This window comes from Aulonocara sp. 'chitande type north' Nkhata Bay, linkage group LG20 (genome assembly GCF_057382095.1).
Source record: "Aulonocara sp. 'chitande type north' Nkhata Bay isolate Kocher_YH1m ecotype deep benthic linkage group LG20, A_spYH_male_GT1.1, whole genome shotgun sequence".
Taxonomy (NCBI): domain Eukaryota; kingdom Metazoa; phylum Chordata; class Actinopteri; order Cichliformes; family Cichlidae; genus Aulonocara; species Aulonocara sp. 'chitande type north' Nkhata Bay.
The window spans coordinates 35803248-35824022 of NC_141363.1; the positions used below are offsets into that span (position 1 = coordinate 35803248).

The following is a 20775-nucleotide window of genomic DNA, read 5'->3' on the forward strand; positions in this document are numbered from 1 at the left end:
CAGTCATTTGCATTTTCTATCTTGGCTTTCTTCCATATCTTTCGATTTATCCTGTCACACCTGTTATTCACTTGTTTTTCTTCTTTTCCACCCCCCCGTTTCGCTTCCCTCCTTCTTTGTGGCAGCACAGAACCTCATCTAAATGCACAGCCAGTCATCAGCTCTCTACCTGCTCTGGGCATTTTTATTGGAATGAAAAAGTGCAATCATCCTTTTTCTTTCTGATACATCTCAACAAGGGTTGACACTGAATTGCTTAAATGAACCGATTCCACACTTTTCTTGCACATCTTGGTAGTACAGTGCATGAAAATCTTGATATTTCATTCACTTTTATGTGGCGTTGCTCGTTATCTTGTCCTGTCCTGCCGAAACAGAGCGCATAGACTTTCTAGTGCTTGCTCTCTTGCCTGCAGACAAGCAGACCAAGAGAGGCAGGGGAGAGGAGAGTGTAAGGAGGAGGGAGAGGGTAGCAAATGAGGTGTGGGTAAAAATTATGGGGGACTGGAAAAGAGAGCAGTGGCCCAGCCCTGGATATGGAGAGAAAGAGGGTGGGGGAGAGACAGAGGAAGAAAGAGATTATACAGTGTAAAACCAGAAGATGCAGTTTTAGTAGTAGTGCGACGTGCAGATCAGTAAGCTCCTTCACCGCTGGGGAACAACCGCCTTTTGTTTCTCCCCCTCCACTGCAGTGGGGGGGTGCATTTATCGTCTTGCCCAGGGGGAGACGCCAAGAAGTATCCTCCAATCAGCCTTTAATGATTTCTCTCATCTTGTGAGGCTGCTGACGGTGATGTATCACTGACCTGAGACTAGCGCTGCACTCTGCACAACACTCTAACCACCCGGAATACTCGCCATGGTTTTTATTTCTTTTCTTACAAATAAATATCCTCCAGTGGATGTTTCAAAGGGAAAGACCAGTGGACAAAAGAAGGATTAAAATGGACTTACTGACTGATGTTCTTGAATTTCCTGCAGCACACTGAAGATGGACTAACTTTGACACAAGCACAGGACATATATTTTTACACCCACCACTCTAACAGAAAGGCTGCGTTTGTCACAGCGTGCCATGCCATATTTTATTCTGAAAGCATGGCAGGCTGGGAAACATCCTAAACACTCAACTGCAACAATCATGTAGGACTGACACTCAGGTAGAGGTAGATGATGATGCTGAGCAGGAGGTGGAAAGACTGGGTGACAGTTGGAACTGGCTTGCCTGCTGAGCCTGTCTAGCACTTCACTATAGGTTGATTGGCCGTCTGATCTCGAGAGTTCGACTATCAGGTTGTTTCTCCCAAGTTATCATGCGGTTCATTGAGTGTATTTAGCTTTCCTCTGTGCTTGTGTGAGTGAGGATGCCACTTGGTGTGTGTGTGTGTGGAGTTTGGGATTACACAGCCTCTGGAAAGAATACAGGTGTAGCAGACCTTGAATAAAGATTAGCAGCTGTAACACCTTGTCACTGGCAGCAGACAGCGCGATGGTACTTTGAGACAAGACTTTCAAACTATGACCTCTTGCTGGAGGATTAATGATAATGCTCTGAGTAATATGATGACACTTAAAGGGCAAAGGAGGAGACAGGAATATGGCATATTCTAATTCTAGTTTTCTTTGAAGGAGGCAGACTGAGGCTAATCCTAAAGCAAACGGGAATTTCAATTCATATTTAAATTCAGTGAGACAGTTTACAACAGCTTTATTTGAAGAGTTAAAAGTAAAGCATCAGAATTAGTAACAGTGCAGAGCATGTCTGCAAATTCCTAAGAAATAAGGTGCCTTTCTAAATGAATTAATTGGATATGTAGGATGAACATTGGTGGTACTTGTCATAAAGAACCTTGAGCTCAACAACAACCCACCCAGCACAAAATCCAGCTGATCAATGAATCAGTTTTGTATTGATTTCCCAACACAGACTGGATAGGAGGTGTCAGTAATTATAATCAATCAGTGGGTCCAACCCATGAGCAGTTAGGTATAGTCCTGAGTATGGTTTAGCTGAATATGAGTGGTTAATAACTGGTCATGACTTCTGACAACAGATCAGATAAATGCTGCAATTTGCTGTAACAATCTGCAAACTTTACAGTTTCTGTATGTTTTATTTGTTTGTATTGTTTGGAGAAGCTTTCTGAAAAATGACAGTTTTGCTGATAGTTACAGGAAAATTGGCACTCCCTCCGTGCAGTAAAGCTTGTAGTTGAAAGAATCGTGTCTTGTTTCCTGTCTTGATGTGTCTGTAGGTGTGCTTGTCTTTAGGTTGTTGTCTGTGGCATGCAGCTTATCTTAGCTGCACAGCAAGGGCTTAGAGATCCAGGCTACTGGCATAACGGGCACCACCCAACCTGCCCCACCTCCCTACTCTGTGCATTTCAATAGATTTAAATTATGAAATTACTTTAAACACGCATTGATCGTTAAGTGGAGGATCAGAATAGGTAAAGAGGGTTCTAAAAAGACACTGAGGAGGCTAAATTATCTCAGCAGCCACACTCAGCAGTCCTGGAAAGAGAGAAAGAGTGTAGTAGATGGGAAGCTCCAAGTGGCAGCGATGATAGCAGAAGGAAAAAACAAAACTGAGGCAAATTCTTTGATAGCTGCATTGTTTGCATCTAACGGGCTCAAAGAGCATTTTTGAAAATGTGCTTTTTGGAAGTTTAGTTCTTTGAGTGAAAAAGACTCAGGAACAGCGTGGGAGAGTTCAGCGAGAGTTCTTCTGGGAAAACTTTATCTTTTAGTGCAGTTTTTCAAACTAAAAAGCCACTGTAGCAATTTACAGCAAGCTTTCCGTGTGATCGTTTTTGAAAAGTTACTGGATAAGCACAACATTTTATGCCTGATCTACTGAATGACACACAAACCAGCAGGACTCTTGAAGCACATCTTTTCCACAGATCCAGCCAAAAATCCTTCCTGATCTACAACAAGCACACAAACTTAAACAAGACACATTTCTGCTTGCCATGGAAACAGAAACTAACACGTGGGCTCGCTGCTCTGAAACTATCTCCACGTTTAAATTTACTCTGGATTACAACACTTGAGCTGCAAACAGCACGGAAGAGAAGCGAACAGTGACACAGCCAATTAAACTGTGTTCTTCCCAGCCAGGGATGTGTTGTGTGTTACTCTGAGGACAACCCTGCGAATGAGGGTGGGGCTCTCCCACTGCCATAGACAAAGACCGCACAAAGAATCCTGGTGTGAGCGTTGGTCATCTGGGGCAGTTGTGGGACCCGCACAGCCACGATGGGGTGCAACATGTGTGTGGTCCAAAAACCTGAGGAACAATACAGGGTCATGTTCCAGGTGAGCTGTCTGTCTCCTCTCCTCTCTTTGTCCTTTGACTTTCTTGAATTTCTTTCTTCGTGAGTCTTCAAGCGGAAGTGTTTGCGTGTGTCCCCAAAGTATTCTTTGTTATTCTCTCCCAACTTGTTATTTTCCTTACAGTGAAGCTGCTGCACAGGTCACAACCACCTTTCTCAGAAATCAGCAGACGCTCAACATTTCTTGCCAACAATTTAACTAAACCATTTACACACCCAAAAAAAACAACACAAAAAACTGTTTTGAATCCCAAATAAATTTTGCATAAATGAGCCACGCTGATTAAAACAACAAAAATAAAATCCATAGAGTCAGCTCATGACATTAGCTCTAAATTATGTGCATAGAAAGATGTTAATGACATGTTGGCCACAGTTATTTAAACTGAAGCAAATGTAAAGGATAATAAATATCTCTAATTAGTAAATCAAAACACAACGTTAGCACCACATCACCATTTCTTCCTTCACCAACCTGATTTATATTGGTTATATTGATCGGGTCATAATGTGATTAATGAATATAGGGTGTGTGTGTACCTAATATATTAAGATCTTACAATGTCTCTGTGTTTCTGAGTGGGGAAAGATCAGGAGCCTATTCGGGCTTTTTAGGCTATGTAAGTATATTCAAATTAATTGTTATAAAATACAGCTACACAGATTTGTATCTATGCATTTTTATTTAATAACTTTCCAAAAAAGTGTGTTTACCTGTCCAGGTACTGCAGATGAAAATCAGCTCGTATTTAATAAATAGTTTTTTTTCCTCCTGCAGTATAATTTGTATCTTCCTCATATGTTTTCCCACGTTCTTTAAAAATTGTCTGATTATACTCATTACTTCTAAATAGAATTTGTTTAAAACCTTCAACTGTTACCCTCCTTTTCTCATTTACCTACTTGTAAGTTTTTTCAGTGCTGGAAATGATAAGCTGAATGCAGGAAAATTACAAGATAACAGTTGTGAAGTTACACTGTAAGTCATGGTATGTGCTATAAAAGGCTATTTGTCCTTGACAAATAAAGAAATGAATAAAACTAGTTGCAAATAAACATCAATAAATAAAGTTAATTACGTGAATCAGCCCGACTGATGCAAACTCAAAGTCATAACCTGCTTTTTCTTCTCTCCTCCGTTTTATGGATTTTTATACATGTATAAATTAGCCTAGTACCTCTTGAACAAGCCTGCTAATTGATGTATTGGAATAGTCATCTAGTGACAATAATACTGATAATTATGATAATGGTACTTCACAGTGATTACGATGATATGATCTGAGAGAACAGGGTACCACTGCATGAGATGGAGAGATAGGCTGGCACAGACAAAGTAGCCTTGTGGTGCAGAGCCACAGAGGCATGAGGATGGATGGGTTGTTAAACTGGGCTAAAGTGTTGTGAGAGAGAGGGGTTGCCACGGTTACAGCTTCAGCACCACCTGCCAACTGGGACCACAGACTGAATGTGAGTAAGCTCATCTGGCTGTGCAGTGCCTAAAGGAAGCTGCTGCTCCGCAACGCCGTGATGCATGCGGTGACCGAAAAGAGGTCCCATGCTTACTAAGCATGAAAAATGCTCGGCACACATAGCTATGGAGTGCAACACTTGTAGTATCTGTGGCACCAGAAGCCTCAGCTGAAACTCTATTGCCTGCTGAAGTCGGGGTGTAAGCCAGTTAACTGAGTTGCATCTGGTGCCAAAGGCAATGCCAAGAGAGAGGAAAACAGGAAGAGAGCCCAAACAGAAGCACAGTTATGTGTCAAAGAGGGAGTCCAAGCATGTGAATGAAAGCGTCTGGGAAAGCCTGACTGTCTTTTCTCCCCGCTGCTTGTCCTTAGATGTCAAAAGTAATTGATTTGAACACTTCAGGGAGCAGGGGCGAATATAGAGGTTTGAGTGACTTCACAAATCCCCAGGGTGGAGGGTGAGGGGTGATGAGGTAGCGTGCACAGTTTGGTATGTGATCATAAATTCAGAGCATGGGTGGATCATTCCACAATCAGTGACCTTACCTAACAAGAGTCAGCAATAACGACACTGACTGCATGCAGGTCAGCATTGTGGCAAGTAGAAAACACATAATTTCATTAATCGGGTGATTGTGAAGTCAACTGTACTCGAGGGTTGTGTCAGACATAGGCATCTGTCAAGGTTTGTCATCCCAGAGTCCATTCAGCTTGATCAGACGCCTGCACGTGCCTTCCAGACGGGTGTGGTGAGGAGTGGAGTGAAGAGTGACAGCCGTGAAAATAGGGTGTATGATTTGGAGCAGGCAGAAGACTTGTCATGTTGCAGAGAAAGATGCTTTCTCTGCACCCAAAAGTATTGAGGTGGTGAGACAGCAAGACTACATACAGTGTGGTCTATTAAACATGAAAAACAAGTATGAGACAAGAGAGCGAACGCAGATGGGGTATCAAAGCGGAGCCAAAGCCCTTGGCTTAGAGAGGCTGATCGCTACAAGTGCAATCAGAATATTATGAACACTAGAAGTCTCATAAAAGAAGCACGAGCTGGTTTGTGCTAAACTGCTAAAAAAAAAAAAAAAAAGTAAAACACTTAAGAAGCAAAAAAAAGCAACAGGAAGGTGATCAGAAACCTGCTTCTCTACACAAAATTCAATCAAGGTTATTTTACGGTAACGATAACTGAAAAAGCAAATCTTGCTGTGCAGATGGCTGAATAATCCAAAGATCACGCCAAGCAAAAAATTGAGGTACACGGCACTTAATCATTAAAAAAAACATCATAAAAGAGAAACATAATTACACTTGCACCCCACATTTCCTGGCTTTCCACGCTATTCATTTTCCCTTTAGAGGGAAGCGGCTTTGAGCTGTTTTCCTTAACTAACATGTATAATTATACCTTCAAATTAGATGCAGTCTACTGAGTAACTGAGTCTGTCATTAGACAATAAATACAGCGTTAAACAGCTTACAGCTACATCGCGCTCTAAAACCAGCCTGTTAAATCTGACTATATCAAAACACTTGCTTCTCTTGCCAAAGGAATAAAACTCATGCATTATACATTGGGCCTCTGCTACACATACGCTGCATACTGGTGGTTGGTACACACCCATTGGCATGTTTCTAATCAATACTGCGTCCTACAGCCACAAGTAAGAAGAAATATTTCGGTTCACTTGATGAATCGCAGAGCTGCAGGCAGATATGAATATTACCAACCATTTTTTAAGCAGCATTTTATTTTACATACATTTTACAGAGTACCTGATCCACACACTCAGCAAACCTATTCCTCCCCTCTGAGCCCTTCAGCCGCTCCCTTCTTTTCCTCTCCCGTCACTGTAAAGCAGGAGGCTGTTTCCATGGCAACCCGCGTCATTAAACGGACCTGATGTGCTTTCATTCACGGTGACAAGAAGAAACATGCTGACACTGGCAAGAAGCAAACACATCAGAATCGATACATACCAATGACCAGCTGATAAAGCTGGATAAGTGCACAGAGGCAATCACACCCAGCCGGTGCACCCCGGTGTGTGTGAATGACAAAGGCAGCCGCATGCTGGCACATGTGGACAGAATAAAGACACATCTGACAGTATACTGTAACATGATTTACTACAGAAGTATTTCAACAGCATGCTGTACTGCAGTGCTATCATATTGGAGTTATGATATCATTCACCGATTATATAATTTTTCTTTATTTACACCTTTTCCTATAAATACTTTAATTGAATTGGTTAAAATACTATTTTATTCTATCTAACATCTTAAAACTGGCGAGAAATTGTTTACAGCACATTATAAAGTAGTCAAATATAAGGTGAAGTGCTGCTTCTATAAATCCTACCTAAACAATTTAAACTCAGTTGTCTCATATAGCCATTCGTTATATGTTTATACACCAACATCCTGTTCACAGGAGGAGCTAAAGATATTGACAAATACATCAAAATGAGCAGATGGAGAGTGCATTTTTCTGCCAAGACTGTCAGTTCCCTCCTTCCCACGAATGGGTTTAGTCCCTGGATCAACAAGAATAACTGGATCCCTCTAAGCCTGTCATTTTTTCTTAAGATAATCAAAATGATGTGTCTCGATTTTTCTTATTTTAATTTGATATGTATTTGTGAAAAAATGACAAGAAATGAGGACTGCGATGATTGACAATATCAGTATCAGTTCAGTGACCGTGATAATGATGTTACTGCAATGTCGAAAGAAAAGAAAATAATGATATCAGTCAAATTCTGGTGTTTTCTGGTCAATTAAACACAAAATACAATTGCAGGAGACAGTCTTTAACAATACCCATACAGTCACTCAGTTATTTAGAATAATATCAGAATAATAGATGAATGACTGGAATCATTTCCATGTTATTTATTTATTAGATGGCATTTCAGCTTTTAAATATCACAGTTACACATTTTCTGTATTAGTAATCATGAAACTGGTGTGTGGAAAATGTCCAATTTGGCCTATCTCACAGTGGCAATCCAGATCCAGATTCGGATATGGATCATTTCCAAAAGTTAATCACTTCTAAGTTGGGTCCCAGCTGTGATAAGATTTTCATGAGTAATTGTGCAAACTAACAGATAAACCGAACGATCACATAACCTTCTTGGCATCAGTATGACTGTGTTTCTATGTAACCCTAACAGTGTGTTAGAAATAATTGAAGCATCAACTGGAGCAAAAAGGAAAAGACAAACAGGTAATTTAAAGGAGTTAAATAGACTGCCTGACAGACTGTTTGTTACCTTCTCAAGTGTCAGCTGTCTGTAATGCCAAAGGTGTGTTTGTCTATGCCCAATCTATGTATCTACCTAAGCATTTAAAGCAATTTGTGAATCCATCCATTCTCTTCTGCTTATCCTTGCGATGATCAATGTGTGAATACTTTGTCAAATCGATATCTTCTCAGTGTTATCACTTTATAATAAGACAACCACTCCAGGCTTGTCTACTTAAATTAGCTCGGTGATATCAAACAATCGGGGTTATATCTGGAGTAGGTCAGCTCTGTCTCCAGATTAATTGATTTTCTGAGGTGACTGGTGCAGCTTTCAAAGCATGGGAGGATGAGAAAACTCAATTACCAAACAAGTCAGAATTCAATAAGTCGGGGGTGGTTGGTGCAGGTATCGTTCATGCATGCTCCTGCATAAACACTATGGAAATGCAAATGAACACAAGCTTGGAAAAACATTTGTTGATGCTGAGAAGAAAAGCTTAAAGGCTGCACTTTAGATTAAGATTGATCTTATTTGTGTAGGGGTTTTTTAACCTACAATGAAGACTATGTGTGAGATAATGTGCATTATTGTGTAGTGAGTCATTGCCTTCCCCCTTCTTTTTCATCTCAGCCTGTTGTACCGCACATGGGATTAATTTGCTCTTTAAAGGGCTCTCGGATAAAAACTAATTATGCATCAACCACTTAGTAATTCCCCGTAAGCTCCATTGTGTGTGTGTGTTTACATGCAAGTCTCGATCGCAGTGTCAGGCTCTCTCTCTGTTTACATTTACCCGGCCAATTCTTGAAAGCTTGTTTTCTACATCTCTCCATCATCATTACACCTCTCTTCACCTCCTTTCCGCTCCTTATGTCTCGTATGCTTTGCTTTCTCCGTCTACACTTTGAACTCAGCCTCTCTTTCATCTCTATCCACAACATCCCCACCCTCCACTTCACAGCCACCGTAGATACCACCACCGCCAGCCCCCTGCTGTGAATCTCGGAGACTGTTTTTTCTGAATTTTAATATAATTTTAAATGTAAATAAACTACACAAGGAGCCTGGGGATGGGTGAGCAACAGCAGCTTTTGTTTTTTACATTTTATTTTTTTGTGAATGCATAGTTTAGCTTCTAAACCGCAAATGTACATAATGACCCAGTAACCCAGAGAAAATAGAGTACAGCATTTGGAAAGAGTGTAATGGATTGTCCATCAAGTCGGATCTGAAAAGCTGCCTAACACACAACAACGTTTACCCCGCATGAAGTCATCTTAAAAGCAATCTCAGCACCTCTCATTGATAATAAATGAGAAAGCCCCCTTTTACCCCTTCTATCAGTATTCATACCTGTCACTCATGACCATGGAGCTGACTTCTAATAGCCTCTCTCTGATCGTGAAGGGCATACAGCACAGGAACAATAGAAATGTCCTACAGTGAAAAATAGATAATGAGTTGAGTGTTGCAACAAACATAATACAAAACACACAAATTGTAGATTGTTAATTCCTTCATCACTAGTCGGTCATGCAGGGAGGAAGTGTCTTATTTGTAGTGAAGAGCCTCATTAAGAAAGGCAGCAAGATTTATGGAGGAACATTAGTGAGAGGAAGGTGTACCAGCAGAAATAGATGGAAATAGAGGAGTGCGAATTGCTATCTCGAGGGAAGGGACAGAGCAGACAGAACTGCTGAGGCAGCATGGCAAAATAAATGCAGAGCCTGGAGAAAACTGGAGAGAGAAGAAGCAGGAGAGGACATGGCTTTAGATGCAGAGAACAGAAAGGAATTTGATGCTATGGAAAAACACGAAAGGTAGACCCCAAGGGATGGAGATGCAGTTGCTGTAGGAGTATGTGGGAGAACCAATGTGGGGAAGAAAAAAAGTGTGGGGAACAGGAGCCCAGTGCGGCAAGAAAGTTTTTGTGCTTGGCTGCACAGGGGAACATTGATTTGACATGCAATTACTGGAAGGGGACAAGATTTGAAAGAGGGAGTGGGCACATGAAGCAGAGTGGTAAAGATGTGGCGAGTCGCAGACAGCCAAGGTCAGTGACTGTGTACAACAAGAATGAAATTATACCAAGGCTGTCTGGCTCAGTAACATTGGTATGCACACATCTTCATTTTGCTGTCTCTCATACGGAATGACACCAAGAAAATTAAATTCATCTACATGTGATGTAAATGTCTTTAAATTAATGGTATTTTAGATTGAAATTTACAAACGTGTGACGCATTGGCTCTATGAGGCCCCAGTTGTTGAAGCAATGATAATATTCTGATCCTTATCCTTAACGGACTGCATAAAAAAGATGAACAAATCCACTGTTACAGCATCCTGTGTTTGTCATCTTGGAGTGTCTTGAAATGCGACATAATGAGCAAGGGGGTGATCTGACTGATAAACCAGCAATCTATTAGTGCCAGCGGAGGCTTGCTGTTTAGCTTAATTAGTATAGGTTCATCAGAAACCCAGCTTTAGTCTCCCATTTGACTCTAATTGAGGCCATAATATATAAAACCAAAATCACTGTATTCAGACTTAAAAATAGCAATCATGACCACAAACTGAAAATGAAGCTAAACACCTAAAACAATTATTCAGTCCTGCTTCTGGACCAAAGGGCCTGTAGTTTTTAGTTTTCACAAATGCACTAGTAATAATATGCCAGAACTGAAATACACTTATGTCTTTTAGTTTTTCTCACAGGGAAAATGGTTTTTCATTATAAATTGCTAGCATTCTGCTAATTGGTAACATGACACACTCCCTTGTTGTTTTTTTAATCATTTTCAAAAGATTACTAGATATTAGAAGTATACAGTAAAGCTAAAGTACTTGCAGAAATGCACTTCACGGTAGTATAGTCTGAAGCTATATCCATCTTTTATATACAATATATATTTTATACATAATTTTCAATAGCTAGTTAGCTTAAAGCTATTGTTAGCTTCCATGCTAGCATGCAATACCATGCAAACGTCTAGAGCCATGCCACCTTTATTTATATTTATCTTGTAAAGATCCAGAGTTTCTTGTAGTTTATTTTTGTTAAATTGATCATTTCATCATGATAATGATCCCAAACACAATGCCAACCAATAAAAGCACACTTAGATAGAAAAACACAATGGGACACTATCCTTGGATCTCAAAATTACTGAAGGAGTACGACTACGGCATTCCATCCAACGAATCTCTTTGAAGAAGCATGGAGAACTATTGCTGAAGACTACTTACATTTACTCAGATATACATGAAATATTGCTTAAGAGAGTTAAGTCTGTGTTGAAGAATAAAAGTGGTCAGACTAAATGGTGGCTTTCAGTCTCATTAGAATTGTGCAAATTATGTTTTTCCTCATATACTGTATTTTAATACAAGCATCTTCCAATAAATCCTGCAGCTATTTCAATTTTCCTACCAAACAAAGAAATGAGGAGTGACTCAAGAATTTTGCACAGTACTATAATTGCAAATTAGAAATAAACCACTGAGTATAATGTTACCTATAATTAGTTGTTCGTCAACTAAAATATTGAAGAAATTAGGGCTATTGTTATAATAAAAGAGTACTGAAATCACATGTTGTGGGAAAGCTGAATGTATAAAATACATAACATTTCATTCTGTGGTGGTAGTCAAGCCAGTTTAGCCTGAATACTGAATGAATCTTTCTCCCTTAGGTTTGTGCAAAGCACTGCTTGGTATGATAAGGATTGTTTTGCTTTAAGTCACCTTGAAGGCAAAATCCTTGTACTGTTTCATTTTTTCTCCAGTTGTATTTTCAATAATCTTACATTTTTAATGCCCTCTCTCCGCTTTGCTGTTCGAACAGTACATGGACAGAAAGGAGAAGTTTCAAAAGCCAAAGGATATTAAAACAGCACAAGTGAATCAAAACATACACAAGCAGGAGCAGTATACTGTGGCGTATATTTGGGTCTGTTTAAGAACATAAAAGTATGCTTAATAAAATATCTGAAATACCTATGAAACATAGATATAAATGTTTTCCCGATCAAAATTCTGAAAGTGTAATTTGCTGGCAAAAAATTATGTTACGAAGGTTTTCAGTTTCATTTCCCACTCTTCTGTAAAAAGAAGGAAAATGAAACTATGTTTTCCAGATTGAAAGATTTATGCAGAGAGGAATCACCTTTATTTTGCACAGGCGAAAGATAAAAGTGTTTTGCAGACCAGAATGACTAACGTACTGAGGAAACTCCATTTGATATTTGTCAATGTTGAAGCTTAATATGCGATTTTTCTCTGCCATTACCTTTGGTCCGCTCCATTATAAGAAAAAAAAAGTTCTCAGTGACCCCTTTCCATTTTCCATCTATTCACAGTTGTAATTACTTTCTAACTTCACCATTTTCCTGATGGCTTTCTTTCTCTCCACAGAAGGGTCACATAAGCAACATGCTGTGCTCTTTTGACGCTGATGGTCGATTGAAGGTCTCAGTATTCGGCTTTTTGCTCTGTTGCTTGGTGTGATGTGTCGAAGCCTTTTATATAACTTGTTTTTACGCTTCTATGTCCCTGTATGAAGTCTACTAGCTTTGTGACACTCAAGTGTATGTTTTGAGTTTTCTGTTCACTAACTTAGTGTCAGTTTTGCTTTATTTTAGGTATCTGTAGCTGTAGTTTCCCCTCCTTCATTTCCGTCTGTGAACTAACCTTGCCCATTTAATCTAACTGCTGATATGAGTTGCTATCTTCCTCTCCTCCACTTCTTGTCATTCATATCAGCATCTTTATGGTTTGGTTTTTACTAAAATTCCGTCTCTGGTCATTTCTGCTTGCTGTTTATTTTTTGCAGCTGTGGAAAATCTACAGCTTATTTCTTCTTCCTGGAATTATTTTATTTTATTCCTCTTCCTCCTCTCATTTTGCTCTTCCACTATTGAATTGTGATGTTTGTTGTTGTTGTTTTTTTTCAGGTGAATGGGAAGGAGTTGACACGTCTGTCGGGGGATCCCACCCTGGACATACGGGACCCTGTGCTATCCAGCATACTGAGGAGGGGGGCCCGCAGACGGGCGGGCTTAGCAGGAGCTCCTGGAGGCCAAGTGCCAGTGACCATGGGCATGGCCGACTGTGTGGACAGCTGCACCCAAACAGACATCAGCTTCCAGCATATGTTGACTCTGGGCAAGAGCAGCCAGCATCCCTGTGGAGCTCCACCCCCACCCGACCCGCCACCATCCCCTCCTCTGCCTCCACTCCTGGAACCATATCTACTCAATGAACTGTGAGTGGGAGCAGTTTAATTGGATTCTGCAGCATGTCCAACCATCAGACCAGAACTCACCTGCTGTGCTATCCCATGCCATTCTGTTCACACATTTGAAGTCGGTAGCTGCCCCAATTACTCAAATATTTCATGAATTTTCTCATCCTCAGCTTTATAGAGCCTGTATACTATGACCCCACAGACTACTTCGACATCAACCAGCATGAAGTGGACAGGCAGGATGAGCTGGAATATGAGGTGAGAGCCTATTAGCTACCTCAAAACTCTAGTACAGAAAGCTGATCCCCACTTCCTGTCTGACATTCGTTAACTTTCTTCTAACTACATCAGGAGGTGGAGTTGTACAAGTCTCGACAGCAGGATAAACTGGGTCTGACAGTGTGTTACAGAACTGATGAGGAGGAGGACCTTGGGATCTATGTAGGCGAGGTGAAGACAGTATCATGAATGTTAAAACTTTATCAGTAGTTCAAAAAAGTAGTTCCCATTTGTTCATAATTCCAGCCGTTATCGTTTTAGGTGAACCCCAACAGTATAGCTGCAATGGATGGTCGTATCCGCAAAGGGGATCGAATACTACAGGTAGAGGTTTTCTAAGCTAAGGTTCCTTTTCTATGCCATTACTTTATGTAATATTAATGCCTAAATCTGAAGTCTTAGATAACCCCCTGGACCACATCCTGTGTGCCTCATTTCAAAAGAATTTGCTAATAGCGCCACATTTAAGATGAATTCTTCTTGAATATTATTTCCTATGCTATTAAACTACAGAGAGGTTTTTTCAGTAGCTTAATAAAGAAACCCATTTTCCTGAACTGTGCACTTTAATTCAATCTAACATTGGTATTAAGGCTCTTACATTATCTGACATTATTCTCTCCTTTCACTGTCAGATAAATGGAGTGGACATCCAGAACAGAGAGGAGGCGGTAGCTATTCTCACCAGAGAGGACAGCACTAATGTATCCCTGCTTCTCGCACGACCCGAGATAGAGGTGAGGAAATTGGAGATGCAGTTTTTAGGGGAAAATGCTACAAAATTCAGTCAAAATACCCAGCGGAAAAATGCACTGTTCTCCCTTTATCTCCCTTTTTGAGCAGCAGCAAATTTGTTTGCTTGGATATAGGTGATACTACAGACATTACATTAACATTTAGTTACAAAAATGAAAGGTAATTTAGACACAAGAACAAATAAAAGAAGAGATAGAAAACAAAAGGAATAACTTGGCGTTGTGCTTTAGTGTTTCAGGAGGCAGAAAAGCAAAGGGGTGCAAAAACACGATGAGAACACAGATAACATGAAGGGAGAGACAAAGACAAATAGTGCTTGTACTCGCAGTGCTAATGTGGCACCACTTTGTTTCACTCAAGGTCACTCTTCCAGCAGATATGGGGGCACTGTAACACACATCAGACGGCCCTGAATAACATACCTCTGCCAAATTACTTGTAAAACCACAACACGTGTCGACCCGCTCAAATGGATTTTTCATTGCAAAGCTTCACAAGAACGCGCTTCATATGGAGGCAGGCAAAATATGTGAGAAAGCAAAAAATTTGTATGCGGTCTGAGTTTTAGTGCAGATTTAAAAGGCACTCATTAAAATGGTTTAAGCCAAACACACACACAAACAGCCTGTCCTCTGTTTAAATGCGTCCTTGTCTTAGAGCACAAGCACTGGCTGTGAAAGGCTGACAAGATTTATATTGCTAAGGCATTGTCCCACATTAGGATTCAAGTGAGAGAGGGAGAATCATCAGAGGGAAATGCACAAGCAGAGATTAAAGAGATCTGTTGCCCTGTGGGAGAAAGAAGGAGAACTGAAGGGGTTTGCCAAAGAATGAGAATGAAAACGAACCTAATCAATAGCTCGCCTCACGGTCTGCATGCAGTTCACATTCAAATCAAACCAATTAGGCAAAGAGGAGGAGGAGTGAATTGTTTACTAATTTGAGACCAAGTATTTGAAATATAACTAATTAGCTTTTGAGGGGGTGCCAATCAAGTCTGCAAATTAAACAGATTAGAAAAGACAACACCTCTTTATGAATTTAAATTCTCATTAATTTCTAAAGACTGGATCACTCTCATCCACTAATGCTGATACATCAAATCACTTTTATTTTCTTTTTGGCACCTAATCCTCTCAGATTTTTTGTTTGTTGTTTTCTGTAGAGACATATTGGTAAATGGAAATCAAATGTATTTTTGAGTGTAAAAATCTTACAGACCACTGGCTCCATCTAGTGACACAAAAGGACTCAGTTCAGACATCCACTGTAGTCGAAATTAAAGCTGCTTTTATCAGTACTGCTAAGATAAAAATTGGTCCAAATTTCCACAAAAATTCCACAAATTTTCAAGGTTCTTTTTTTTTTTTCATGTATTTTCAACTCTAAAACACTATTTTAAGGCTAATAATTCAACAGCAAGTTCATAAAGGCAGTAAAGTTTAGCCGCTGAAGTACACCTTTGGTTGGAGGCCAGATTAAAAGGAGAGTAAGTCTGAACTGGAGTCACGGATCTTGTTTTCCTGTGTCTGTTACCCGTATAAATAAGCAACTGCCTCCTTCACAGTCTACTACCTTTGATGTTGTTAAGCTGCTTTAAACTCACCTTACACTGTCTGTGTAAAATACACACAAATCGACACCCTTGCTATTCTCAAAAGGTTATTCTTTCTAAGATCAAGGGACTGAAACTAAACTGGTCAGGACGTTATGTAAGCTTTATTTAGGCCAGTATTTAAACTTAAATCATTGATCAGACTGTTATTATCAGACTTTTGGGTTATTTAAATACTGAAAACATGTCTCAGCCGAAACGGAAATTATTTTTCTTTTGTAGACATGAGTCGGGTTTCTTTCTTTGTTTTTTACTGTATTACATCGATGCCATTTTAATTGTGACATTCCTTTCCTTTACACATGCTTTGTCTTAGTCAGATCGTTCATAACCATACCATCACCCACCTCAACTATACAGTTGACATAGTTAATATTAAACGTTAAATGCTGGCTTGTCTCAAAACCCTCTGAAGTTAAATAATGATACATTTGATTTATTAGTGATTGATCTAAACATTTCCACAGTTCTGTCTCAAAAATGTAAAGCTGTCTACTTGTAACCTGGGAGGGATTTTTGACAGGTCTGTGTTGATGCTCAAGTAAAAACCATTATACAGTCATTATATCATTTTTGTCCATTAATGATTTCCACAAGGCTGCATTTTTTTCCTGACTTGATTAGTGGAATACTCTTTAGTCAGATCTCATGTCACCGAGTCACCAGGTGATTCAGAACGGCATTGCCCAGATTTTAACTGCCATCAAGAAATATGAACATATTATGACCGTATACCTGCTGAATTTCATATTGTATGTAAAAACTTACCATTGACTTTTACGATACCCATTCTTTGATTTGACCAACTTCCAAATGAATAATTTTCCTGTGTTTTTTGTCTCTTCAACAACGAACAACTGCCATCATCAACTGGTGCTGGATACACCTTTTACCTGTTAGAATGACAACCAGCTGGATCCAGATGAGCTGGAGCTGGAGCCATTAGACAATGCTGTCCACCTGGCCAGCTGTCATAGTGTGAAGAACAGCCCTTCTGTTCTGGGTGCAGGACCTGGAGGTTTTGCAGGTGTTCTACCCAGCCACAGTCATTCACTGAACAGGGATTCCCCCAGTTTGCTTCAGACAGTGCTGAGCAATAGCCAGGAGCTAGACAGTGGGGTGGGTCGTACAGATGAAAGCACACGCTATGAGGAGTCTTCAGAGCATGACCTTCTGGGAGACGACCACACTAGTGCCTCCAATACGAATGCAACCAACACACCAGGCAGCATGCGCAAATTTTTCTCCAGCCGAGGGGAAACTCCACCCTTGCTGCATTCCCAGGACCTCCAGTTTAGCACGGACTCCCTTTTAGGTCTGGAATCTGTTAATGGAGGCGGCTTGGAACAGGGGGAACGTTTGGAAAGGCCCTACAAGGCAGATCCTGTGAGGATGATGATGCCTGGGCTGACTGAGGAGGAGTGTGAGAGGTACAAAGAGCTGCTGGAAATCAAGTGTTACTATGAAAAGAACAGTAATGCTCTAAAGTTACTGGGAGGTCAGGGGCCAGCACAAGAGGAAGGGGGTGTCTCACTGGATGTGAACAGGAATGAAAGTCTGACACAGCATGAGATGGCTCTCCTAGAAGAGGAACTGCGCCACTTGGAATTCAAGTGTCGCAACATCCTGAGGGCACAGAAAATGCAGCAGCTGAGGGAGCGATGCCTGAAGGCTTGGCCTCTAGAGGAAAAGAATGGGGCAAGTGTAGGGGCTGGAGCAGGAGCTGGACGCTTGGACATTAATGGTACTTTGGTCAGCGAGGAATCCTGTCACCATGCTCTTTCAGATATCAACGAGCTTCCCGAGAGGGAGCGCTCAGACAAAGATAGCACGAGTGCCTACAACACTGGAGGGGAAAGTTGCAGGAGTACCCCTCTTGCCAATGAACAGTACCCTTCACATTCCACACAGAGTCTGGAGGGAGGAGAGTGTCTTCACTCAGCAGGTATGCAGACTCCAGCGTCCACTCGGCAGAGAGAGAGAGGAACCAGAGGGGACGGAATACAAGAAAACTTAAACCAACCCTATTCTCCCCACGCTCACAGGCGAGGGGCTGAAGCAAAGACTTCCAGCCCTGGTGCAAAGGTTAGGTCCCTGTCCAGAGATGGGGGAACCAGGAGGGGCTCAGATGGAGGAGTGAGACGTAATCCCAAAGCTAACGGAATGGCTGACAGGGGTGGTGGACGCAGTGCAGAAAACAGCCCTTATTTGTCTCGCCGTCAGACTGAAACACAGCCGCCTCAACGCTACCTGAGCTGCATGCAGCTGAGGTCCCCCTCCACCTCTGAGCAGCTGGGTGGACTAAGAAATGCTCCCAAAGAGGGCATCATAGATAATGGAGGCGATGCAAGCCCAATGAGCTTGGGTAGCACATGCAAAGATGTTACCCAGGCCCCAGGTGCTGCATCCTTACCCCTGTCTCCTCCACTGCTGCCTGCCTCCCCTCGAATGGAGTGGAAGGTGAAGATTCGCAGCGATGGCACGCGCTACGTGGCCAAGCGGCCTGTGAGGGATCGCCTCCTGAAGGCACGCGCCATGAAGATCAGAGAAGAGCGCAGCGGCATGACAACAGACGACGACGCTGTAAGCGAAATGAAAATGGGACGTTATTGGAGCAAAGAAGAACGCAAGCAGCAGCTGCTGAAGGCCCGAGAGCAGCGGCGGCGCAGAGAGTTCATGATGCAGAGCCGCCTCGACTGTCTGAGAGAGCGTGAGAGGGAGCAGGGAAGCAGCGGAGGAGGACAGCAGGGAACCGAACAACAGCAAGAACCAACTTCAATCCTGGAGTTGTGTCACCGCAGGAGCATGAAGAAGCGGAGTCGCAAAATCCTGGACAATTGGATCACTATACAGGAGCTACTGGCTCATGGAACCAGGTCTGCGGATGGGAAGAAAGTCTATAACCCCCTGCTGTCTGTCACCACAGTCTGAGGAAAGAAATGATCAGAGAGTGAGGGCAGAGAGTTAGGAATATAAGAAAGTGCCAAAGTGTTTTACTTTCAGGATGAGCAGCTTCAGTAAACCATGGCACAAATGTTAATCTGCAGAGATGCAGCAACACAAATTCATGATGGTAAATGACTGTAATGATTACAAAACCTTACACCTGAGTTCAAAATCCAAAAGGAAAACTGTCACGTTCTGTGTCTAGAAAAACACGCAGTAAAAATGTTGTCGAAATGATCATTCATTGAAGAAATGAACTCGAAGACCACAAATGCAATGCATTTTAAATACACTGTAGCAGACCTATAGACCTAAAAGACACAGAATTAAGTAAACAAAACGATGTCTGCTGTCAGGGATTGAACCACCTGCTGTTTAACAACTAGAAACTATTTTATGATCGAAAGAATGCAGAAAAATCAAAAGTGAAGCCAAGAGCCATGCAGCTGTGAAATAAGATGAGTTAAAGTCACTTCTGTGCCATAAAACTGAACATTTAGTGTCCACAGAGGACTTCTCATTAAGCACACCTTCAAAAGAACATTTTGTGCCAGTTTATGTCGTTACAATTTCCTACATTCTTGAAGTGTTCATGTACAAATGCCTCTTTGTTTTTGTCATAAGAAAGCCAACATCTTCAGCTGATCACAGATGCTTCTTGGTCATGAGGAGCTGAGCGGTGCCTTCCTTTCGGGCAGACTTGACTGTATATAGCACATTTTTCAATGATACAAAAAAAAAAAAAATAAATCTAGAGGAAAAAAATAAACGGTGATGCACAAAGCAGCCTAATTACCGTTTTTCCAAAAAGAAACACTGTATCATACAAGCACATTAATCATTTGATAGCGTTTCATGCAAAACTAGACCAATACATTTTGGTTAGTATGCAGTATAGTTTATCTTAATGCTGACTGTGATCAAGGCTATTGCAATGCAAAATAAAGTTGAAAAAAATTCCTGTTAATTTGGTCTACTTGAATTGCAATCATAGCCAAGGATGGGACGACTAATTTCCTAACTTATGTAAACTAAAGCTAATTTTTCATCTGGCTTATATGCATGTTTGATATTAAGACAGAAATGTTCTTTTTTTCATGTTCTTTAAAATTGAAGGCCTTTAACATAATGTAATTGTGGATGTGTCTTTCTATGACTTTGCTCAAAATCCTAGCATAGAAAAAAGAAAACATGGTGTACTCGTCTGTTCAATATTGTGAAATCCAGTGTGTCATTTTACAGTGAAAGCTTTTCTAAATAAATGCTGTGATCATCTTACTAATCATTTGAGAAGTCTGTCCATCCTTATCCTCATCTAAACAACCTTTCATCCAATAAATAAATTAAAATGAATATAATAATAATAATAATAATACAAAGCATTGTGTTAATGGAACTAGAGCATTAAGGCGAAACTTTCTCATGTGTTTTAGCATAGTCAGCATACTGTTCATGTTTTAATTCAGTAGTTCAAAACTGGACCCTTTTCTTATATTACTCATCTCAAGTATGGACCCTTCCACACATATATGGCAGTATGTAGTTCACATGTTTGAACTATAGGCAAAAATAAAGGGTAAATGAATAATGACACGCTAACCTATAAAAATTTGTATTTAGCAGTTGTTTAAATGAACTAATGATGAAGTGAGGAAGCCTGCTCCAAAGTTCAGGTGACAAAGCCTGAAAAGCATGGTTAATAGACCCGGACCAGATGATCGGAGAGAAGGAATAAGCTATAATAAGGTCTCAGTTGCTCTGCTACACACAGGAGTGTGGCCAAGTAGAGTTTTATATTTAGCCTCCTAAGACCCGAAGTCTTCCACGGCATGCATTTTTAATTTCCCTTTGATATTTGGGCTGATTCGGA

The 20775-nt window shown here is 40.8% G+C and overlaps 1 protein-coding gene across 2 annotated transcripts; it reads left to right on the top strand.

Annotated features, from left to right (window-relative positions):
* The first annotated feature begins 519 nt into the window (after positions 1–519).
* On the top strand, positions 520–20225 carry LOC147306151 (PDZ domain-containing protein 4-like). 2 transcript variants are annotated; one of them, XM_086278231.1, is made up of 8 exons: positions 520–3321; positions 12478–12531; positions 13017–13327; positions 13480–13567; positions 13661–13759; positions 13850–13912; positions 14224–14325; positions 16860–20225. In XM_086278231.1, exons 1-8 carry the CDS (start codon positions 3262–3264, stop codon positions 18888–18890), a joined length of 2808 nt encoding a protein of 935 aa, XP_086134357.1. In that variant the 5' UTR covers positions 520–3261; the 3' UTR covers positions 18891–20225. The 2 variants fall into 2 exon arrangements, with proteins under 2 accessions (XP_086134357.1, XP_086134358.1); XM_086278232.1 differs by lacking the exon at positions 12478–12531 and having other exon boundaries at positions 521–3321; positions 16860–20224.
* The last annotated feature ends 550 nt before the right edge of the window (positions 20226–20775 follow it).